The sequence below is a fragment of the Sturnus vulgaris genome, chromosome 2 (assembly GCF_052056855.1).
Source record: "Sturnus vulgaris isolate bStuVul1 chromosome 2, bStuVul1.hap1, whole genome shotgun sequence".
Lineage (NCBI taxonomy): Eukaryota > Metazoa > Chordata > Aves > Passeriformes > Sturnidae > Sturnus > Sturnus vulgaris.
The window spans coordinates 39,368,696-39,393,309 of NC_142244.1; the positions used below are offsets into that span (position 1 = coordinate 39,368,696).

At 39.6% G+C, this 24,614-nt stretch overlaps 1 protein-coding gene across 6 annotated transcripts in view; it reads right to left on the reverse strand.

The window, feature by feature from the left end:
* The window catches only part of GRM5 (glutamate metabotropic receptor 5), a 247,122-nt gene extending 223,535 nt beyond the window's left edge, over window positions 1-23,587 (reverse strand). The window contains exons 1-3 of one of the 6 annotated variants that reach the window (XM_088159342.1): window positions 23,451-23,587; window positions 21,837-21,998; window positions 13,369-14,248 (exon numbers count right to left, since the gene is read on the reverse strand). In XM_088159342.1, the coding sequence (XP_088015468.1) occupies window positions 13,369-14,047 (679 nt within the window). In that variant the 5' untranslated portion in view covers window positions 14,048-14,248; window positions 21,837-21,998; window positions 23,451-23,587. Of the gene's footprint in view, window positions 1-13,368; window positions 14,249-21,836; window positions 22,511-23,118; window positions 23,245-23,380 lie in introns of those variants that run through there. The other 5 variants (XM_088159343.1, XM_088159344.1, XM_088159345.1 and 2 more) reach the window with 5 other exon arrangements.
* Window positions 23,588-24,614: the final 1,027 nt, after the last annotated feature.

Below are 24,614 nucleotides of genomic sequence, written 5' to 3' on the forward strand. Positions count from 1 at the left end.
CAGTCATTTCTACTTGACATATTTAGGACAAATCAAGGGCTTATAAATGTGAGCACCGTTCTGAGTTAGCTGTATTCCATAGTTTGCTTTGAAATTTAACTTTGTCTTCAAGAATACTGAGTACCTGACTGCATTTTCACTTCTAGTCTGAACAACAACTTCAGGCCTTGTGTTACGCATACAACAGTTGAAGAACCCAACGTGGCACCTCCTGTATAGTTACAGGTCATGACAATCGACCATGAAAGACAGCCTGGTTCAAGGAAGAAAAGAGGTCTGAGAAACAAGATGGGTGCCATGGTTGTCCTCCAGTACAGCCTGACAGATTTCAGGCCTTTGGTTTCCTAGTAATAAAATGATATAACTTCATTAAGCATTTCAGGGCTTATAGATGGTATTTTCTGAATAGGAACTAAGGTGTATTAAGTATTCATGCCTAGAAATTGTATCAGTGAAGCAATTCATCTTAAGCACCTTTGCTATTTCTGAAATCTGTTTCTCTTAATCCTCTACTCTTGTGTTTCTCCTTTACTTAGACCTTTGATATTCTGCTTCCTCTTGTTAAGAGCCCTCTTAGCACTCATATACAATCTGCACAGAGTTCACTCTCCTGCCCTTCCACAGCCCACCTGATCAAATAATCTGCAATGAAATTGCTGCAAGTGCCATTATGTTGTGCTCGTGTCTTTGAGCCAACGTCTCAGCAGGACAGACAGGGCAGGGAGAGCACTGCCAAATCGGGGCCGCTTTGTTCCAGGTCGTCTGTAGACAGAGGATGTCAATGCTCTGCTGGTTTAAGGAATCTGGCTACCTTTGGCCAGTTTTCTTTATGGACATGACTGCAAAATGCTGAAATACTACTTCCTGGGAAGACTCTGACAATTTTTTTATGTTTTAGTATACACAGATGATGCCCCTTCCCCTCCAAACTCTTCAATCTTGTGAGTAAAAACTTACCTTTTACTTCAGCTAGATCTTAAAACTTAGGCTCTATGCAGCTTGATGAAGCAATCCATATTGCAAAAGTCAAATGACCTCTCTGATTTCTGTAGGCAAACATACTGTAAAATTCTATAAGGCCCATGTACATACAGTAAACAGGTCCTGTAGGACTTGCACCTGTATTTTAACTGGCAGCATAATTAGGTCCCATATGGTTAATGAAATGTAACATGTCAGTATTTTGTAGGCTGAGATTTGTCACATGGAGGTGTTGGATGTAACACCCACTCTACCAACTGTTCAAGAGGAGAAAAAACCAGAATCAGATAAAAGTTTTTGTGTAAAAGAGAAATAGGAACCAGCCTTACAGCTTTCATTGCCCCATGTTTCTGGTGTTCTCTTTCTTTCTTCCAGGAGAGGTATGTCAATCAAGATGCTTTTTCTCAATCATGTCAGAGCACCTTCTCTAAGGGCAAAATCCCCTGTGTGTTTGGTAACAGAAACATATTCAAACTACAGGTCTGTGAGTTTGTCTGCCCCACATTGCAAGAAGTGTCTATGTCCCTTCTCTCCCAAGTATTGCTCCTCACAACACTTCCATCACACACTTGAAATGTGGGTGTTTAGAACAAATGCTTCAAAGACGCCCTTGCGTGCCAATGCTCAGCCTACAAAATGCCAAACCATTATAAAACGATTAAGCAGGGCCCTTGCAGATGGCTGAAGGCATGTCCCCACCAGGCTACAGATGGGACTGCAGGCACAGTCTGCAGCTCTGATCCAGCTTGTTTTATTGAGATGCTCAGCTCCAGTGTTGTGTCCCATGCCATACTTCCCAATGGTGAGTTTGAGCACAGTACTGCAACGGTACAGCCCAAATGTGTATTTGAAGCAGTCTCTCCATTGTAAGACATTGGCATGATATTTACAGTTTCATCACGGCCACACAGATAGTCCAGAAGAGCACGCAACTGGCTCTCTCACTTCCACATAAACCATCCCAAACTCCCTTCTCCAGTAGCCACTCCACTGTCTTGCTCTCCACGGGCTGTATTCTCAGGCTGACTTTTCTGGTTTAGATTATATGTCTTGACTGCAACTCTTGAAGTGGGCTATAAAAGAGAATAATGTGTTTCCATCCACAGAGACACAAGTTCATCAAGCAGCAAAGACAGGTCCACAGCACAGATTAGATTCCCTCTCCTAATGTGGCTGAGTGTGATGAACTTGTCATCACATGCAAGAGGCTTCACCATAGCCTGACATGGGCATAACTGACCACTAGTGACAGAGGCTCTTCTCATCTCTTTGTCTCCTGTGCCTAACCTATTTGCATGTCACTCCTCCACAAGCTGGAGGAAATGGGCAATAAGTAAGTCTACAGGTCAAGCAACTCTCACTTCTCAATAAAATTCCATGACAAGATGTTGCTACAGATACAAATCTTACACAGCTCAGCTGAATCTAACGTAGCTTACCAGAAGGTACTATGCTCCTAGCCTGTCCCAGCATTGCAAAAGTTTATTTTCTATGCAAAACCTATAAGGCTGAGATCTCTGAATGCATGCTGCACCAGATATTTTATTCTGAACAACTTAAGTGTGATGACAGACATGCTTTGCATAAATACCTTTCGATTTTTTAAAAAAAAATTCCTCTATAGAAATTCTGTTTGAGTGAACAAAATCTTCAGCTCCATACCCCGTAAGACACAGACCGTCTACATAACACTCTCTTTTCAGAAGGCATGAATGTGCCAAAATAAGAAGCTGAGCATTGAAATACCCTGTAGAGCAGGCTTACAAGGCAGATATTTAAGCCAGGGAAAGAGAGCATCTGATCCAACTTTAACATTTTTTTAGACGCCTTAAATTTGAGTTTGTCTCCTACTTTCCCTTTAGGAAAATAAATAGGTCAGACAAATTATTTGTCTTTTTGCATATGCATGAAAATGAGCAAGGCAACTTCACATCCCACAGTGCTGCCGGAAAGAAAAAAACAAAGAAATCATTTTTATATATAACCATGATTGAAGACATATGAAAAGCTTATATTGGATAGATAATATGTACTCTCTCACAGTTCTATTTTGGGCACATATCCTAATCTTTTTGAAAGCTTCTGTTAATGTGAATAGGGTTTGAGTCCTGTATATTTGTTCAGTAAAGATGGAAGAAAAACTACTTACCTATCAAATGCAACCTGAAGTTCTGTTCTACTCATAAAACCACATGAGCAGCACCTACAAGTTTTTATTTATTTCCTTCCCTGGACTTCTTTGTAAACCTATGATTAAATTCCTCTCTGAAATGTAAAACCATCATGGAAATGGGAAAGGAACTGACACTCACTGCTTTTTCTCCATCAACAAAGGTATAAGATCCCATTCCAAACTTCCAAAATTTGGAATGGGAAAGGAGCTTTTGCTCCTTTTTCATGCTTAAATATAGCTTCACTCATTTACTGTCAGGATGCATTTCTGCTCCCTGTTCAGCAGTGCACTTGGATCATGGACACCTACAGTATTTTCTGCAAGTTAGGGAATGCCCCCAAGAGCATGTACACATCCTCCCTCACTGCTCACTTGTCTTGGTTATAAGAACCATATTTAAAGCAACCTGATGGAGAGAAGGTGGACTGGAGATGGTGTTGGATTCTTCAAGTGCAATAGATATTGTGCTCAAGAACCCTATCCTAACATAATTGAGGCTGAATTTGGGTATGAAGCTTGTTGAAAGTAAAGTAGTGGAAGATTTTCAGTTTATATTCACTTTCAATGCTTTGCTTTCATGTGAAAAAATGTCAAATTTTTCACAAATTTAACAACTGTAATACACTAGGCTTTAAGAATGTAGACTTGTTGAAAAATATATCTAGTTACAATTGTATATTTTAAAAGGAGAATATGGACTTTAAAGCCTGAAATTTAGAATACATCTGGACTAAGTCTGTATTCTCCAGGTGAAAGGACTTTAAAAACAGTGTGTATTTTTGATGGCCTTTATTTTATCCAGGGCTCAGTCTTCATTGCTTGATAGTCAGGGTCACATGAACCGAAAGTTTTAGACATTTCCAAATCAGTTAATCCTGTCATATTTATAAAATTATCTACCTGAAATTGCTCAGTAATCTTATTTTGACCAGGGAGGGATAAGAGGAAAAATTTAAAAATCAAACCTAACCAGGGGTAGAAGTAAAGAATTAATGTAACCAGAAAAGAAACTGTGGGAAATGGGTTTAAAAAATCACTCTGAACTTTGAGGACAGAGAAATAAGTCAGATAAGGAGAAACTATGACAAGAGGGAGGCAGATAACTGTAAAGGGAAAAATAAACAGTATGTATTTACAGGCCACCACTGTATTTGTTTGCTAATAAGGTAAGAAATATTACTTTGTATGCTGAAGTCCTGCTTGACTTAAATGTGAAGAAGGAAATGGAATACCAATTTCCCTGAGAAAAATGGTACATATTCTTAAAAACATGAATTTTAAAAAACTAGAAAGATTCATACAAGGACTATAAGAAAAACTCAGCATCTGGAAGAGCCACTTTACAGAAGTGACAGGAGAACTAAAGCTCTGGTTACACTAAAATAAAGATTAGAACAATGCCTGGGAAGAGAAGCTTTTCTCTGCAAAGAACTTATCACAATAAATGGCTATAGATAGGAGAAACACAGCTGGTTATTCCATTTGAAGAGTGAGTAATCCACAGTCTGAACAGACTACCTGATAGTAAAATCAACACTGTCTCTACATGAGGTCCTTAGGTGAAGGTGCTCTGTGTGTATCTTCATATAAAATATGTTTTATCCTGAGTAATAACTATTAATAACTAGCTGTCATTTCACTACCTATCCTACACAGCAGAAATAAGATATAGAGAACAGATTTCTGTAAATTCAAATCAGGGAAAGGTGAACATGTTCTGTGATTCTGCCATGTGTGATCAACTATAGTTTATATATGCTTGCCTTATTCACTCCAGAATTGCAGTCTTGGACAACTGAATTGCCTGCTGTAGCTATCTTTCCTGAGATAAGGAAATTTCCTAGATCCTCACTATGAGTTTGCACCTCTCTTTTGGCAGTACTTCCTCTATTCTTCCTCCTACCCCCAGTAACTTCAACTAAAAAGTTAAAAGAAATCTACCTCAAGAAGGAAAGGTACAAACAAAACATCTAATCCTAGTAAAAGACTATAGGAAAAAAAGGAACTTGTCTGACTAGACAAATAGGAAGTGTCTGACGAGATCACAACAGACTGAGGAACAGTCTGTAGAGGAATTTTCCTCATACTTCCACTGTTCTCAACAGTTAGGTTGGATTTTGGCCACGGGACTCATTGAGTATGATGGTTTGCCATCTGCCCCAGATACTATCTTTGCAATTCTTCAAGTATATATTGCAGTTTGAGAAAAGCCATTCCCCATACATTGTTTGTTTGCCCTTTGACAATGTAATTGATTTTATATGGGGGCTTTCACATTTATCACCTGGACCATGTATCTGGCCAGCCATAAATGTTGTCAGAGTTCCAGAAAGAAAAATCAAACCCCTCAGTTAAAGGAAATCTTAAATACATTCTTTTCCAGCCAGTATATTTAGAATTATGAGTTACATTATGTTCGTTTAAAAACAAGGCAGTGATTTATGAAAAGTATTGTCTGCAAATTCAGTTGCCAAGGTAGATGGCAATTGTTCTGTTAATAACCTTCCCAATCACTCCTTTAATGTATACACATACAATATAACGATATAAACACCGTGCATTACAGCATGGGCTGCCTCCACATCATGAGCCTGCAATCAGATTTTTAGTAAGATGGATGCAACATTATTCTCTCCCCAGTGGCTTTCAAACTAAATTAAAGCAAAGTCTATAATTTTTGGCTCACCCCCAAGATCACTGCCTCCTGCATAATTCAAGGATCAGCTAGTCAGAACTGCCTTAGGGAAGGCGGAAAAGTTTAAAAGATCCCGCACAAGCCTTTTGGCCTTTCTAAGCTTTCAAAGAAATCACAAATTAGCTCTTATAGGCACAGGAAATGTTCTTCATGTATGGACCAATGTAAATATCTATTCTCCTCCTTAACTGCATATAAAGTTTCAAATTTTTAAGCATCATTGGTTTAATTCCCACACTATTAAGCTTCTACGATATGGTTTTGATGCATAGAGATACTGACAAAGTGCAGGACATCCACTTTTTTCCTTGTTTCTGCAGGAAATTAAATCCTATTTTCTTGTAAAGTCTTTTCCTATCTGTGGTCTTAAACTAGCACTCTGAAAAGTGTGTTCTCATCCCACTCCTTCCGATGGTGTTGGATAGCTTTTTTCTGTCTCACTCCCCTTGTTCTTGGCTCCCATCCCCAGAGTGTTCTGATCACCCCTGAATTCTCAATCACAGAATCTATTTCAAGGAATATAAAAATAATGTTTTAGACGTGTTTCGGGTTTGGTCGTTTGTTTGTTTTGTTTGGTTTTTTTTTTTTTCATATACCAAAATTTAGTTTTGGCCCTAGAATCTATGAAAAATTACTTCACAAATTAATGATTTAAATTTCCTGCCTCAGGGTAACATGCGCGAAAAAAAGAAAAATCTATGGTTTGAAGAAGAAGGAACATAGATTCAGAAGTACCACAAATGTTTACGAATAATGAAAAACGGGACCTTGTTTGTCATCTTCTCCTTAACTATTAGATTAATTTTGGATACATTTCAATGTATCCAAAAATATTTAATTTGTGTACAGGATTGGTAATATAAAACACATGCTAAATAAAATGGGATGTAAGGGAAACTTCCAGCTCTTTCTTGAATAAAACACCTTTTGCCAAAACTGTTAAGGAACACTAATATTTGTGAAAAACAATTAAATGTGAACACAGTTTAGAACAAAGATCCCATTTGATTTATCAAGTTATCTTTTATCAACTCTTAACATAACCTCATCAAGCAGTTTATTTTGACCAAATTCTAAATTTTGCCAGAGCTTTTATTCACTAGAAAATATTGTTATTTTAGCTTTGAATTCTGACTTGGGACAAAATTTACTTCAGGAAATGTTTTTGGGGTTTTTTAATTGCATGGAATGTCTGTTTTCCAACCAGGTCTATATCATACTTTTTAATCTCAAAGACAAAATATCAGTGAGGGATACAGAAAAGGAATCACTGCCACTACCCATAGGCATCTGATAACACATATTAGAAGAACCATCTTTCATAAAACTTCTCTGACCCAGGAAGCACTGTGCAGTGAAACTTCATTTTTTGAAAGATTTCCAAATCGCATCAACTTTATGGATCCCTCTCTGACTGAAGAGGTGCAGCCTGGGTATGGGGACAGTAACTGGGCAATTTCCAGGCCTCAAGCAGTGGAAAAATTGAAGATGAAGCTAGAGGTTGCTGGCTTCTCATTGTTTCTCCTCGGTGAAGGCAAGTCTCATGATGTTGAAACTTTCACAGAGTTGCTATAGGGTCTAAGTGGCTGAAAAAGTGACATTCAAACACTTAGTCACTAAACAAAAGAAGTAAAGTGACATTTTGCCAACCTGAATGACCTGCTGTTAGCTAAGTCCACCTTCCATCATTCCTTTAAAAATTAATTTTCTTTTTAAGCTTTAGAATAGCACACCTCCTTGCTCATACTCCTTTTGCAGTCTCATGGTATTTTCCCTAAAAATTTTCATCCCCATTACACTCACAGAATGCAGAGTATACACCTCACTTTACATTTTTCTGTCAGACAAGATCCTTCACAGCAGGTGTGGCTGGCCTGAGCAGCCTAAAATGTTTTCAGAGCACCACAAACATTAACTCAATGTTACTTCACTTTTCTGTCTCAGTATTCCCAAGTGGCAGGTAGCATTTGCTCACTTTTCACAACTGGGGTACTAGAATAAATATTTGAAATTAGGCAAGAAAATGGCTCCCTCTTTCATATGTCAACATTCAATAGAAATGAGCAAGCAACAGGATAGGACTGGAATTTGAACTGGGTATTTTTTTCCCTCATATTTTCTTTCAGATGAGAGATATTGTTCAGTTTTGCTACAAGATTAATGTGATTAAGAGAATATCAAATTGTGATAATTCTGATCTCAAAATTTATGTTTGAAACAATTTTAAAGTAATTTCAGAAAACTCCAAACACATAATTATTTTACCTAATAGCAAAAATTAAAAATTGCTAGAATAGAATACTCTCCAGTCTTTAGACAGGAAATTCTTCAATTTTCAAAAATGGATTTTTAGAAATAGATTTTGTCTGCAACTGAAAATATTTTCATGGAATAGCACAGAAATTCTTTGTATATTATTTCAACTTGGGGCTTTTTCTGCATATAAAGCATAAGAAATATCACCTCTGCTTCAAATAAAATTAACGCAAATTTAAATTGTTTTACTTTGTGGAAAGTAAATAATATTTTTGACCATTATATAATTGTTATCTATAAATGAAAAAAAAATATCTAGAGTCTGAAGGAAAGACCTCATATAAGTACAGTTTGTTCCAGGCAACTGGTTTAACATCAACTTGTTGCAGCTCTTTCATTCATTTCTTCAGCTTATTCTCACAGACTATGACTAATTTTGATTTAGCTTTTTATTTAGGAGCAAAGGATGGGGGCAAAAATAGTCTTTTAACCAGACACATTTGAATAAATATGAAAAAAAACTGTGTGAAATAACCTTTATGTGCAGGGGAAAAAAAGGCCTGCTTTCATTATGCTTGCCAGATTACGTCCCAAGGAAATTAATGTGAACCACCTCTTTATATGCACTTGTGATTAATTTAAATGGAAGAAAGTGAAGTTAAACACAGAGGACTTTGAGGATGAGTTTCATTCAAAGTTTACCTGCAGAGCTGCCTGAAGAAAATGTCAACAAAGTGTCTTATTTCTTAAGGCTGCATTCAAAAGCAAATTACACCTTTTACATAATTAGAATAAATTTCTTCCTTGCCATCCCCAATATATTTGGCTTATTGTGTTCCAGTTGTATCCCTGCACAGTTCTGTTTTTCCAGCATGCATCACCTCTTCACCCCATTCAATGCAGCAAAATTAATAGTTTCCAATGGCAATGAAAATTGCCTTTTTAGTTATTAATTCATTTGACTCCAGGCAAATTTTAAGCAGAGATTCTCAGGGATTGATTTTGTTTCTGACTACGAAGGCTTGATCCAAATGTCAGTCTGCTTAACAGGAGGGTATTGAGTTCAAACTGGCTTTCAGAATGAGGCTTTCAAACCTCAATGACAGGAGAAGAGAAAATTGCACATATTTTTCTTTGATCTTTCAAAAAAAAACCCAGGAAATGCTTTCATATGGGAAAGGAGGTAAACAAGCAACTCTGTCTCTTTCAGAAGCCAGCCAGCCTCTTCCTGATTTCTCCCACCATTTTCGATTAACTGGAGTGTCAAGTGGTTAAGCAAGAAAATGGTTCATGAGCTGCATGTCCCACCTGCATGCCAACCATCACCACCCAAAAATACATGCACAAATTTCCCTCTCTACACCTTCCTGTGAGCATTAGTTTCCAGAGAGTTGGACAACAGTTAGATGAGCTAAAAAGGGTCTCAAACATTCTTGCAAGACTGCGAGACTAAATTAGGAGCCTTCTCTCTGCTGTGCTACTTTTCTTCAGACAGAGACACACACAGAGTTCCTGGCTGCATTATTGACTTGTCTGTCTGTGAAATTGGTTCAAGAAGTGAATGTTGATTTAATTTTAAGGAAAGTTTGTTTAAGCTTTGCTCCTACCACAGAGGTGGAAAAAAACATCTGTAACATCAACTGAAAGAGTTGGATCAGTAGGAACTCCAGCATATCCTTGCATGCCTGTTGTAGTGATCCATAAGTTTGAAGGCAGTTACTTCAGGATTTGAGTGATAGGTCCCTAGCACAAGAAATTTCACATCCCAGTTTCCCTAATTCCTGCTCACTCCTAGCTCTCTGCCACGCACTGCTAACTTGTCTGTTCATGGGGCCACAGTGTGAGCTGATATGGCTTTTTGAAAAACAGCCATCATTGTGCATGAAAAGGTTATATTTTAAAGCCAGATTGGTTCAGAGTAGAGCCTCACAAGTGATTCAATGCAAGGAAGAGTTGGACAGTGGAGGAAGATAATGATGATAATGATTCCTGACAAAGCCGAGCAAGAGAGAGTTACAACCCAAGACTAAGACTTGCAAAGATTTCTGATTTGCCTATATAAAATACAGCCCAGAAAGTGAAGATGACTGTTTTTTTAGGAGAAATGTCTTTCATTTGTTGCTCAGATTTTCTATTGAAGGGATTGAAGAACCTTCCTCCTTAAAATTACAAGAGTTACACTGACAGCAGTCCTTGCTACCTTCCCATTTTTAGGAAAAAAATTTACTTTTAGAGGTCACTTATAAACCTGGAGGCATCATCTAGTTTAATATGTAACGCTAAATGTCAAAGGACCAAAGCTTACAAGAATCTCTCAACATTTTTTGTGTATTTTAAATCTGGAAGTCTTGAATAAGGATTTAACAACACAACTTCAACCCCCCAAAACATTAATCCACTGCAGAAAAAGATAATTAGTAAGTGCATAAGGAAAGATTCAAACAAAAAACTTTCTCTTATGAAACCATTGATGTATGCCAGGCGTTTCTTACAATAGACCAAAAAGAGACCTATAAATTTATCTGCTGATGGGACTACCAAAGGAATTAAACTAACAGGCTTTTCATGCCTCTCTTTCATTCCCCATCCAGCTTTGGAGGAGAGGACCCTCCCTCTCCATGGAAATCATTCACAGAAGCTAAAGATCATATTGATCAGAAGAATCTGGTTAATAAATGAATTAATGAATGAAAATTATCTAAAGAAAATTAATGTAGGTTGCCAGAACTACCAGGAGCATGAAAAGAAGGACTACCTTCTATGGGTGGTCAAGATCCTACATCAATAAAAATTGCAAGGAATAGCATTCAACAATCTTTTTTTTTCTGTTTTGAAATAATACCTGCGAATGTAGACATTGAATTGATGGCATATATAGAATAAGTTACAAGATATTATAGTAAAATGAAAAATAATTACAACATGAATAAATAAATACATAATCTCTCTTTTGCTTATTTACTCAATTCCTTTTCTTTAGCATTCATGTGTAGGGTTTCTTAAAGGTGGTTTGAAGAAAAAATGCAATGTGCCATAGTCTTTGGAAAGTGCCCTAAACATCAGACATCATCACATTTCAAAGTACCTTGATCAGCTAGTATTTTTCTATTCCATCATAAGTACCATCTGTTCTATTGCAATAAAACTTTGATGTTATTTACCTGGAGAACCTATTAATCATCTTTACTAGACTATGCAACTAGATGTAGGATGATAAGGTTCACTCAAGTTTAATGTTCTTTCACTGAAGTCCAAATTTATATTGCTGTAAATAAGGTATGAGGAATGAGGCTTCAGGTTTTAATGTGCAACCTACCATACCCACTTTAATAATGGCAGAAGCAGGCACATGTACTACACATATAACTTTGTTTTTCTCCTTCTTCACATTCATCTCTTCTCTCATTTACTTCTCACCTTGCCCATAGCACCTATGTCCCACTCCAGCCCTTGTGTCCCTTTTCTCTTCTTTCCAGTGCACAGTACAAAGTTCCTCTGTCGTAAGATTAACATGCCATATGCTACCATCTGTTCCAAAGTGTCCACAGAAAGTGGAAAAAATACATATTTTCACTCTGTGAAGAATCAGACCTTGATATAAGCATGACTATTCCCACACTGAATAGAATAACATCCTACTTCAATAAGGAGAGGTGTAAAAGTTGTTCATTGCAAAAACTACATGAGTCATCAAAAGTAGTCAGGATATAAAATCTTATGCTATTGTTAGTGGCATTATTTTTGACCATGATGTTATATTCATACATATTTGTGAAGGGAAGGCTGCACACCTCACCATGAAGGCATCAGCTGGTACAGAATACCCTCACCATGATGTCATGTAGAGTGATTTATACACTGTTTTGAACATTGGAGTTTTAGATTGAACTGTTAATGTATTCAGCATCACCATACAAAAGAGGCTTCAGCTATTTACCAGCTCTCACTGTCATAATAGAAACGTGGTTGCAACAATCTGCATGCACATTCTAACCTTTTATTTTAATACTGCAGAATAAGCTCTCTGCATATCTGTATGAGGAAAGAGATCTCGACATTATACCATTGGACCAGAATCTCCTCAGAAGAGACTCTGAATAGTATAAAGCCTGCCAGAGAAGCATATTCAGTGTGTGGGAAGGGCAATCTGCTCTCTATTGGTTGTAATAAAGCCAGCAGCATCTGCCACTGTTCAGCAACGTCACCACCACTACTCAATCTCTTAACATTTTTCATTCTCAGATTGTATTCTGAGCCTGCCATTCAACATCTGTCTATTTTAACAGAGGCAACGTGGTGAGGTCTTAAAACTCCTCACAGAACTTAATTTCATAAAACCCCTTAAATGGTGGTGTCATTAGGCAGAGGCTGATGAAACTTGCTCTTAAGACAACATGAAATTCTAGTTCACTTCTAGCAAGATGAATTCAATTCTATCAGTATCTACAAGGAATAATGAAATCAAGTATACTTTTCCATAGCTTTTCTCTTTAATGACATACTCTCTTGAACACTGGATAAAAGGCTGAAGCTCTATGTCAAATAAATAAAAAGAGGAAAGCAATTTAGCACACAGTTCTGATTTTCTGGACATCTGATGAAGCATAAATGCGTGAGGAAATTCAAGGAAACTTCCCTTGCTCTCTCCCAAAGCCAATGGCCAGAGGCAGAGGAAGAAGTGGTGCAATACTCCATGTAGTACTGTAAAAAGGATAGAAACATTTCTGATCTCAAGGAGCTGGGGCAACTTACATTCAAATATTAGTAAGAATTGCATATTTTATAGTACTTGTACTTCTGTGGCTCAAATATTAAGCAGGAAGATATTCTGATACAACTACATTTCCAAATGATGATTTAGGTCTCATCTGCACTAGGAAGACCAGGTGCTTTCTCACTACCCATTGATTCTAAAGTAGTCATAAATATTATTCTGCATTAAATACACTGATTAGTAGATAAATAAAAATGAATAAATGTAAACTAAATTAAATTAAGGTCATTTGGGAGACTCCAGTTCAAGCACTTTTACCAATGAGTAGCTCTAGAGCACACACCATCTTGTGTTTCAAAATTTGTTTTCAGCCATTGACAAGATGATGCCACTTCAGATCCACAGAGAACGCAAAGCTATTATTAAGTAAAGTCTATACAGTTGACAGCTGACTGGCAAAAATGCAACATCAAACTATCATCATCCATCAATTAGTCCACACCAGAGTATTTCAAAGGCATTTTTATATGGTGAAAAACAACCTCTTACCTTCGGTGTGTACAGCAGAAACATAGGTCCAGTTATAGCGTTTGACAATGTCCACCATGGCCTTTGCCTGCTGTGCGTCAGATGGCACCACTCTCATAAAATACTTGAACAGAGTTTTGTCGCTTAGGTCCATGCTTGTGGCAGAATAAGCAATCTGAGGTATATTGAAAAGCTGCAACAAGTTCTGGACCTGGATAGCAACGGAGCTGGAGCCAGGCCCAATGACACCAACAATGGGTTTCTTGGAGCGGAAAGACGACGATGATCCATCCACACATCGCACCATCCCTTCCTCTTCTTCCGAAGAAATAAGAGAGTCCCTTATAAACTCAATGCTCTGCTCCAGAGCCACAGCAGAATGCCAGCAAGAGTCCCTTATTTCACATCCTAATGTTATATTTGGCAACAGTGTGGGATCCAAATTAATTCTGTCAAGGGTATGTAGCATTGCCTCCACTCTCTGAATACCGTACTGCTCTCTTACCTCTCCACATTTCCTCTCATGAACTTTGTCAACAGTTGGTTGATGATGGACAGAGAATAGAGCTCCAATGATAATATCACCAGGCATGTGTGCAACCACTCTTCTCTCATTTGCCTGTGCTGAAACCAAAAGCCCGAAGTTCCCACAGACATCTTCCTTCCACAGCAGGATTGCAAGGAAAAGCAAAAGGACCATTTTAGGAAATTTTAGGCCGGTAGAGACAACATGATGAAAAAAAGTTGGAGAGCTGGTGAAAAGCAGTTATCAAATCTTCTGGATAGAAGGAGCACTATACTGATTGTTAACCAGGAGTTGGCATCTGTTCTCTAAGGAGTCACCATCATCTCCAAGTGGACAGCTATGCAGAGCTGCACATGAGGTCATAATCCTCATACCCTTCAAAAATTAACAAATAAGATAAAGATCTTTAAAATTATTTATAAAGTCAGCAATATATATAATCTTATATATTAAGATACAATATCTTATAATCTTTTCTAAAATTGTACCTATTTCTACAGCTATCAATGCCTGCAATGCATTGTCTACTGCGTATGCTTGCTTTCATCATTTTCAAGCTGGAAAACTTTCTCTCACTCGAGTGTTTCACAGTCTTAGACTTGTACTTCTGCCAGTATAAATCAACTTATTTCTTCTTGACAATCATGTTTAAAAATTCTTTGGGGAAATATTTTCAAATGCACAAAAGACTGCAAAGTATTTAATTCTACAGAAGAAAGGTGTGTTGCCATTTCTGATACATGCCCTCAAAAACAACTCCCTTTAATTTCAGACACTTTCTATATCTCTAATATACACTAATATACCCTGGGCTGCAAGCTATTATCCATTCCAGCACTAGGAAACTGCTGTTGAAACACAAAGCTGTTATTCTAAGGAATGCAGAATGTAAAACTGTTTTTATTTTGCAAGATACAACATGAAACAAATTGGCTTTTATAAAAGACTAAGAAAACTGATTTTGTTATTCATATTGATATTTGTTTTAAGCAAAGGAACAATAATTCTAAAAGAGCAAGGAAATTAAATTATTTTCACCTTTTTATATCCTTACATCAAAAATCATCAAAAGGCAATTTGAAAAATCCTTTTACTTTTCATAACCCTATAGACTCCACTGGTATCAAGAAGTCAACACAAAGACTGTACAGATACACTGATGCCCAAAATATTTGATTAGCTACGTTTATGTATAGACTGCAATGCAATCTGCACTCATCTTTACTACTGTTGAAAGATAAATAAATAAATAAACAAACCAGCACACACTTCACAACTTGGGTTGTGGTTAACTTGTGGAACTAGAAAATGTACTTGAAAATGTTCTGCACCCAGCAGTGGATTTGCAGCAGAATGTTTCCAGTTTTAAATACAGTGCTTAAACAGTTTTTTGCCAGGTCTTGATCCCTGAGCACATTCAATATCAGCTATTACTCCTCACCTGCCAGTTAATACATTGATAGTACAGAAAGGTAAGTGCACTTTAAAATCTAAGATGCTGACCTACTTAGAGAACCAATATGTCCAATTTCACTTTTAACAAAACAACTGTAAAATTCTGGGGAAGATCCCAGTCTCAGTTTTAGTGACATAAATCTTTAGATGAAATAAAAAAAAATTTAAAATCTTATACATTTCAGACACCACCAAACATTTTTAATCCATTAACAAGGACTCTAACAGAATCTAAACATTGTAAAGTGAAAGAAACCATCGCAATAACAAATCTACCCTGTTTCTTCAAGTTTAAAATCTCACAGGATTTTAATCTTTAATTTACTCCTCACAGCTAAGTCATTCAGTATAGCGACAGTGAAACTCTTCATGATTCTGAAGATGAGAGACACAAATATAAAACGTTCCTCTGGTGGATGCTAGGCTTTCTCTATTATTTTATCTAGATGTGTAAACTATAAGCTATTTTCACAGAGCTGTGAATGAGTTTGAGTGAGTATTCCCAAATAAAATGCAAATCCTTAAAAAGAGAAAACATTTAATATAATATTTAAATGTTAATTGCAATATTAATAAGTTCATGTAGTATTAATCTTAGTAATATAAATTGCTAATAATAAAATAAGATTGAGACTATTGTGAAACACTTCAAGAAGGTTTAAGTTTTTTTATTCTGTGAAGAGTTGCTTATCAATACTGCAACCCTTTGCCACTAAGGAATAACAGCAGTTCAGGTTAATTAGTCCCTAATTACAGACTATCACTATTACTTATGTCTTGCAATTATTTGCTCTATCACTCTGAAGTTGATGCCATATAATTTACAAACAGTCAAAAGGATGAACAACAGGGGATATCCTTGTACAAGATCACAACTGTTGAATTCCTGCACCTTTAACTAATTGAATGTATTATGACTTTAAAAAAATTATTTATTAACTTACTAACATTTGAACAGAAATTGTATTCTGTTATTTAACACCATGGGTGCTTATTTTCCTGAACTTCTCAAATTAAGGCTACATACCCAGAACACAAGTATACCCAGACAAGTGCTAGCGCTGCTGCAAACTGTAACTGGATATAAAATGAGATGCCTTTTTGTAACCTCTCTGCCTGTGAACCTGCAGATGTACAAATAAAGAGAGTTCAGGGGCTTGGAGTGAGCTTGTGGTAAAAAAGTCCAATACAACGTTTTAATTCTGCAACACATATTCACCAAAGTTTTTGGTCTTGTGTCTGTGGATTTCAAAATTTCCATAGCATATATAAGAGAGGGAAGGAAGGCCATTTTTATCTTCTTCCCTCCAAAGAACAACTGTTCGCTGTTCTCTGCTTATAGTTGTGCCTATCAGTGTAAAATTACAGGGTAAAGAATGAGGCAAACCTGAAGGTCTCCTTCATATTTCTGTTCCACTGTACTTCGATATGTTATAGCTGGGGGATTCCTATTTCTGAAAGCAGTAACATCCTTCCCCTCCATGGTATCCAAGGGAAAAGAAGAGGCCAGATGCAGCCTGCAACTGCTCCACAATTAATGAATGGTCTTCACTATATTAAAGCTAAGGTCAATTTACTTGGGACTTTAAAAGGCCCTAATTACACTGAGAACACTGCTTCGGTTTTATAGTATTGGGCTTAGGATTCACATCCAAAGCACCCGAACTCAATATTTGCTGTGGCCTCTCATAATGTAATGAAACAATTTGGAATTTATATTGACTAATATTTCAATGTATTTGTATTGAGTAGCAGAGATCTGGTTCTCTGGCCTTGCACTCATAAGCTTAAGAGCAGAATGGTTGAGGTGGAAAGGTACTTTAGGGAGTTATCTGGTCATTCCCTCTGCTTACCCTAAGTTCAATTAAAACAGATTTCTTAGCTTCATGTCCAGATTCCTAATATCTCTTTCATGTCCAGTGAGAATCTTAATATCTCTGAGGGTGGAGACTCCACAACTTTTTTTTTAGGCAACCTGTTTGACCACAGTCACAGTCAAAAAAGATTATTTTTATAGAATTATTTGTTCTTTCTGTGTTTCAGTTTGTGTTTGCTGCCTATCATCCTTCTGATGGGCACAGCTGGCCACACCATGAGAAGATACCCTGAGACTAATCAGGTAACAAATCTTATTTCAGGCAAATGGTTGAGCAGAGAGCTGATACACTAAGCACACTAATTATATTTCCTGGAGAATGTCTTCCTGAAGATGGCCAAGGGAACTATTCAAATATACAATTTCACAGTGTTTCTCTCCCAAAAGAATCACATACAAGTCCCTCCACATTTTGGTTAAAATTCTCTCTTACTACAAGCTGCTTATTAATCCAAGCAGGATGAGTACTAACACAAAATTAAGTAAAATTTCATAAGCTTAAATATTACACTGGTTGAATTTTTTAGAGATAATCCTAAAGGGAATTTGACATGCTATAGCCCTCAGACTGAGAACAGAGGTATCAGCTGTTTCAAAGAAAGTGAACTCCTGTGTGCATGCACAAAGTAGTGGGAATTTTTTCCCAATTAAAAATTTATCTGTTTTGTTTTCATTGATGGACAACATGCACAACACTTAGGGTCAAATTTATTTTTCACACCGTTCAGTTTCTCCATCGTCAATGGACTTATCCCAAATCGACTGAAACATAAGTGAAATGGAATCAGGTACTTAATTATTGGTGTGTCAATGTTCCTTGCTTATTTCAGTTATGGATCTAACTATAAAGTTATCCTAAAGTCACATGCTTTAACAATAGAGGGCACTTTGGTCTCAGTCTTCTGTTGCACTAACTTCAGGCTTGGAGCAATTTCAGAAAAAGTAGGGAAATAACACTGCCTATCTGTCCATTGCTCTGTCTCATTCTAGACCAAAGTTTTCATACTACTCAGATGACTGAAGACACAGATCTGATTAAGCACTCAACATGTTCCTGTGACCTCTGTTCTCCCTGGCAATATAAACTTCATGCCAGACTGTCAGGAGAAATTCTCAGCTGTTCCCTTAGGGCAGAGTTCCAGCTACTTCATGTTGAGGTTTAACCGAGTAGAAAATGAGCATCTGTAATATTCCATGAAACATCACGCAAATCTTTCATTATTAAAAATATATAAATCTTTCAAAATTATACCAATCTCAAATACATATCCATCTGCACCTACAATCTGTAGAGAGCAAAAAACCCAAAAAGCATGCTAATATCTAAGGGCATTAATTAAAAACAACTTGACCAAAAATTAGACTGTTTCCAAAGAGCTGATTTTTCCACTATATTTGTGGCTGAGAGTTTATACACGGGATGCATCTGACTGTTGTTAAGGGCTTGTGCTCCCGCAGGTGTAACTGTGTTTAAAGCTGCAGGGTGACCCCCTTTCCTCCGGGGCTTACATTATTATAGCAGCGCCCACTAGTGACCCCGCAGCGGAGCACCTGTGCTTTGCAGTCTAAACCCACTTGGCACCATGGTTCCTAACAGGCAAAACACCAACTCGGCTGAGGCAAACTGTTTTCTTTATTCTAATCTGCATCATGGGGGAAAAAAATGAAATTAAAAGGGAGAAGTAACAATGCTTCCCTTCGGGTTTCTTCTCTGTTACACTTTTGTAGGTTTGCAGCAGGCTCGTTCATAGTTTCTGAATCTTCAGGCAGATTTAAATAATAAAAATAAAACGTCAGATTACTTAATCAAAGTAAAGTGCTGTAATAGAATGAAAACTCATGGCCCAATCCAGGAAACCTTAGGAATATATTCTATACTTCTCAGAAGAAGAATACTATTGGTCAAATATCTGTAAAGACTTATCTAAAGTTTAAGGTTCTCCTTAAAGGATTTTCAGGATCAGAAAAATCACAAAAACTAACATCCTTAAAATCCGTTCATTCATAGTGACAAAATTTACTTATATGTTATGTTTGTATAACTTAAAGCCATTATATCTGCTGATTAAATGCTTTCCAGGCATTCAATTACAATACATAACACAATTAATTTAAATCCATCAGAAATTAGATAATATATGTTGATATGGATCAAATAAGTATATCTCAAGGAATTAACCTATGCTTTGTCATCAGAGAAGACAGAACCATAGCAAGCAGCAACTGAATTACTGGTTCAGAGTCATGTCACTTCTCTTACAGTGAAGATAGTACAGTAGCAAAATATGAAACAGTTGTAGAAAAACAGTTACATGAAGAGAACAACCTCTCAGCTCATCTTGATTTGGACCAATGTTAGGAGAAAGTACACTTAGGATGCTAAGCTTTGCTGAGTTCTGCTATGGCACCGCAAACTCCAAGCATTGCGTTCAAGCTATTCTGGCAATCTCCCAGTGTTCTGGGGAGGCTCATTTTGCAGGAGGAGGTCCTCCCTACCCATTGCTCAGAGCTAATTCACTTTGGTCACACAAAATCTGACACACTCATATGGTCTTTATTTGAAAATCATGAAATATGAGCACCCTGTTCTGTTTTGGGATTTCTACTATGGTTTATTTTTTCTGTCCACAAACATAACAAAACAAACAAAAAACCCAACATCGGGCAAACATTGTTCATTACATTGTCAGCTCTGAAAATTCCAGTGGGCATTGGATCAAGCTCTTTGACAAAAAATACCCCCAGCTTTATACAAAAGGAGAGACTACAAAGCAGTTTTCTATAATTCCACTTAGAAATACGAAAAAGCTAAGCAGCAAGGGAGAATTTTCACCATTTGGTCAGAACATCTACTGGAATTGACAGACTGAAGTGTTGATCTCATTTCTTCATAGCTAATAAGCAGAGAATGCTTTAATTATCAACGAGATCCTTAGCAATCCCTGGAAGGTCTTCCTCATGTTATGTCCACACATGCTTTCAGATTGATGAAACAATTTTGGCTTTAATATGTAGGTGTTTAACTTCCCAGGAAAACTTGCAATGATCTCTGATTTTGCCAAATATACTACGCATCGCTGCTGTTACCAAAACCCACTTATACCATGTGATGCAGGAACTAATAGCTCAAGTGTGTTTTCATGTGTAATCCTAGACATTTTATTAATTAATAAAACTGTATGGGATGGACGAGGTGATCAAGAAAAGGCAATAGCAGTTTCAGAAAACATTTTCCAGCGAGTTGCAACAAGAGTGGTTATGGGATGCCAGTACTGCCACTATGCCAGCAATGTCATAACTATGTAGGAAGATAAAAAGACAAAAATCCATATAGGGACCCAAAAAATACTCTCTGAATATTTGAGATAATGATCATTTCCGTGATCATGTAACATAAATATTAAAATGTAGTCAAAGTATTTGAGAATTTGCAAAAGATTTCCATGCGATAGAAATGTTTAGGAACATGGTAATTAAAAAACAAACAAACAAACCAAATCGTAGGGAATTCAAAGGGCCTGACAGTTAACTCCTCTATACATCTTTCCCTTCCAGGATTTAGCGTGGTGTATTTTCAAGATGATCCTCTGCCACTTTTGAGATGATCCCCTACTTCGTCTTCAAGTCTAAGAGAAATAAACGTCCTGGCTCTCCCTGCACCCAGTCACCCCCTCCCCAGCGCCGGGAATCTCTTTCAGGAGCAGACGGAGTGTGAGAGGGGCTTTCGGGGTGGCGGAGCCCCGGGGTCAGCGGGCAGCGAGGAGCGGACGCTGTCCCTGGTGCTGAGCACCGCCCGCCGTCTGCCGCCAGCCCGCTCTGAGGAAGGGGAAGGCAAAAATAAAACAACCTGGAAAATCAACCGGTGGTAAAAATTGCCACGGTGGTCACATTTGGCACGCAGGATGGCAGTTTTGCAAACAAATGCATAGATCTGGGTCTTAGAGAAAACTACTGGACGGGGTTAACTCCCAGCATAGCTACCTGCGCTGCCACAACTGAGCGGCTGTGCATGCAGACATGCATGTGTGCATCCACACGGGTGCTTAAGTCTCTGTCTCCCTGCTCGGCTAGTGCTATCGCTGTCCCCCTCGGTCCATAATGAATCATTTTTGCATGTTGGGGGATTAGCTTTGATTATCAAATAAGTAACAGACGGGACTCGCCGAGCAGAGCCAAGTGATTTGTCCCAAGGTCACACAGAAAAGTCTATGGCTGAGCTAAGCCTGTCTGTCTCCGGAAAACAAATACATTCCCGTTTCCATTATACCTTCCTAGCAAGACAAATCCCCACTTGTGAGTAGAGGGACTATATCACACACATCACCGAGCCCAGGTATGACAGTACCTCCGGTCTCTGCAGCCCCACATATATCATGCTCCCGGGAAGGGATCAGTGCCAGCTGCCCTCCAGCATCCTGACCCCGCGATGCCCTTGCAGCCCCTAGAGAGGCACCCCACCAGTTGGCTTGTTGGTCCCCCAGGAGTTGTGCTAGTCCTCCATCAACCAGGGTACACAGCAAAAGGAAAAGGGAAGGGGGGGGGGGGGGGGGGGGAAGAGTCCCTCCTTCATCCACAGGGTTTCTGTCCACAATCCAGGACACATAAATACCCTCTCCCAGCCCACAACGTTACCTTGTCAGGGGCAGCAAGTGCTTCTTCTCACGGTGGTGGCAAAATGGTCCTTTTGGTAGCAATAATTAAGTCAGGTAGGGGTAGGCACCTCCTATTTTCAGCCGCGGCAGAGATAGCACTCCTCACACAGACCTTCTGGAGCTGAATAATCCTCAAATGCCTCTGCAAAGATCACCAGCAGGTGAGCCCCACTCGGCTAGCATTGTCACTCCTCCAGCTACAGGCACATCCTATTTTCTTCTGATCAGAGGCAAATGCTGAGGACCGAATATCCTACCCCCGCGAATGCATGCACACACACGCCATGCAACACGCTGCTCTCTCAGCATCGCCCAAATCTCATTTGCAAGAGGCGTGAACGGTCCCTGGATTTAAGGGAGGGGGAAGGCATGAGGAGGAGGAATAAACAAACAAACGATGAAACAACAGATGGGTCCTTGCCACCACAGCCTTGGTCCTCCTAAATACTTGCTGCAGCCTGACCCACCTGCTTAAACACCTCCGCCCTTCCTCATATTTGCACGGTAGCAATCTCTCTATGTTTATAGTGAGCTAACCCCGCATTCTACCCTGTGAGGAAATCTCTCCAGATGCTCTGAAGGTTGTAAAGTCCCCCTACAAACCAACACCTCTCTCCAGCACTACGCTCCGGCAAGTAGGAAAGCGGCAATAGGTTCAGAACAGCATCATCCAAAGGAAGGGATTAAAAAAAAAAAAAAAAAAAAAAAATTAAAAAAAGCTGTTTAAAACGGAGTCGCGGGGAAGAGTTTACCCCTGCGGTCCCGGCGACCTTTTGCGAACTGCCCCCCCCCGAAGTTTGCTGTCCGCCGAGGTCGCGGTGCCGGGGTCCCGGGCACTCCGCTGCCGCACTGGGCTGGGGGGCGAGGGGGCTTTTATTTTGGGCGAGTACCGGGCTTCAGCGCAACTTTTTAGTGCCACCAAGTGGCACAGATCCCTCCAGGAAACCAAGCAGCATGCCAGCCTGGGCTCTGCCTGCTGCTCTCTGGCAAAGGGAGAGAGAGGGATGCAAGAGCAGCGACCAGCTCTCTACACAAAAATGTACACAGAGACAGAAATATCAAGCAAGAAGGAGGGACTGTTTGCCACTGGAAGGACAAGTTGCCCTCTCCAGCCCTCGCTTGCAGAGTGACAACACTGGGCACGGCAGGATGAGGAGAGATGCCCCCGCCAAGGGCAGACGGAGCTGCCAGCCCCGCGGGGTTGTGCCCGTGCTCCTGTCCCCCGAGGGCTGCCCCCCTCTCCTCCCCACGGCAGGTGTTACCTGCAGCCACCCCTTCCTGCCGGGCTCTCTCCCCTCTGGCATCCCGGGCTCTCTGGACCCAGAGGCTCTGCAGTTCCTTGCCAGCCCTCTGCTTCCTCAGCCAGCATCCCTGGACCGTATCTGCAGACGTACGGACAGGCTTTTTATTTGCTATTTGCTATTTTATTTGCTATTTATTCTGCCCACAAACTCGGTACCCTCCGAGCCCTTCCACTTCCCCGCCCTCCCACAAATCCCACAGCCACACTCGCCTGCTAACTACCTGCTGCCCGCAGAGCACATCTACCTTTCCTCGATTAACTCTTCCCTTCGGAAGCTAGCCGAAGCTTTACCTTCTCCTCCGGTGTCCCTGCATTTTCCCAAATCCTGTCCTCTCCCTGTCCCCTCGTTTCACGGCTCAGCCCCATTCACGCCCCCGGCTCCCGCTCCCATTCGCACGCAGCCATCCCGCACGGCACCGCTCCGTTCCGTTCCTCCGGCCGGGGTGGGCACAGGGCCGGGCTCTGAGAGCGGGGAGGGGGCTGCGGCTCGGCGTGGGTGGCTGGGAAAGGTCCGAGGTAGCCTGAGCCCCGGCAAACTCAACACATCCCTGCACTCCTCCTGCAACAAGGAATACCAAGGAACCATCACAACACAATGCCAGACAGAGATCGTCTCTTTAGTCAAAGCTATTCTTAGCAAATAAACAAATAAAGTCAAATAAATTAATAAATAAATAGTAAAGCAAAATGCCATTTAAGTAAGAGCTGATCTGGCATTTAAAAGGCTGCTGAGTCTGACCGTTTACCAGGCTGTAAAGGGGAAGGATTTGCAGGGAAGGATTAACTCGCACATCCATTTTCAAGAATTAACAGCCTTTCTCTGCCACTGCTCTACAGCTTGACACTCCATGCTGGTTCTCTCCTCTTTGGGTTGATGCTTAAAATATTATCTCTTTTCATTTTTTCTAAAGCAGCTGCTGAATGACCCAAATCCCAACCACTACATGATGTGGCTCTCCCAGTGAGACTGCATTGCAATATCCGACCTGCACCATATCCTCCTCACACCCCTGCCCCTTCGAGTTAACTTTGATAAAGTTGTTAGAGAGGAAAAGTCTTACTATGACTCCATCTTTGCTCCTAATTCCCTGTGATCCCTTTATTGTTGTCTCTCTTTCACCAGATTACCAGTCTAACTGCTTCTTTCATCCCAAATTGTGAAGGATAGCTATCCCCCACGTCCTTACCAGGTGTGGAGTATGGCCTCTTTCTCCTTCACATCATCCTTCAGTCCCAGCCAGGGCCTGGCTGGGAGCCCATCAGCTGGCACCTGCTTCACACCCTTACCCAGCTCTCCCGGCTCGTTCAGTCACAGAGCCCTGGAAAAGGCCAGGTCTTAAGCAGAGGGCACTGTGAATGTGTGTGACTCTAACTCTTTCCCTCTATGCAGTTCCAAGAGCTTCTGTGCTGGTGCTTGAAGGGATGAAGGTGGGTGATTACATGACAGGGGAGGCC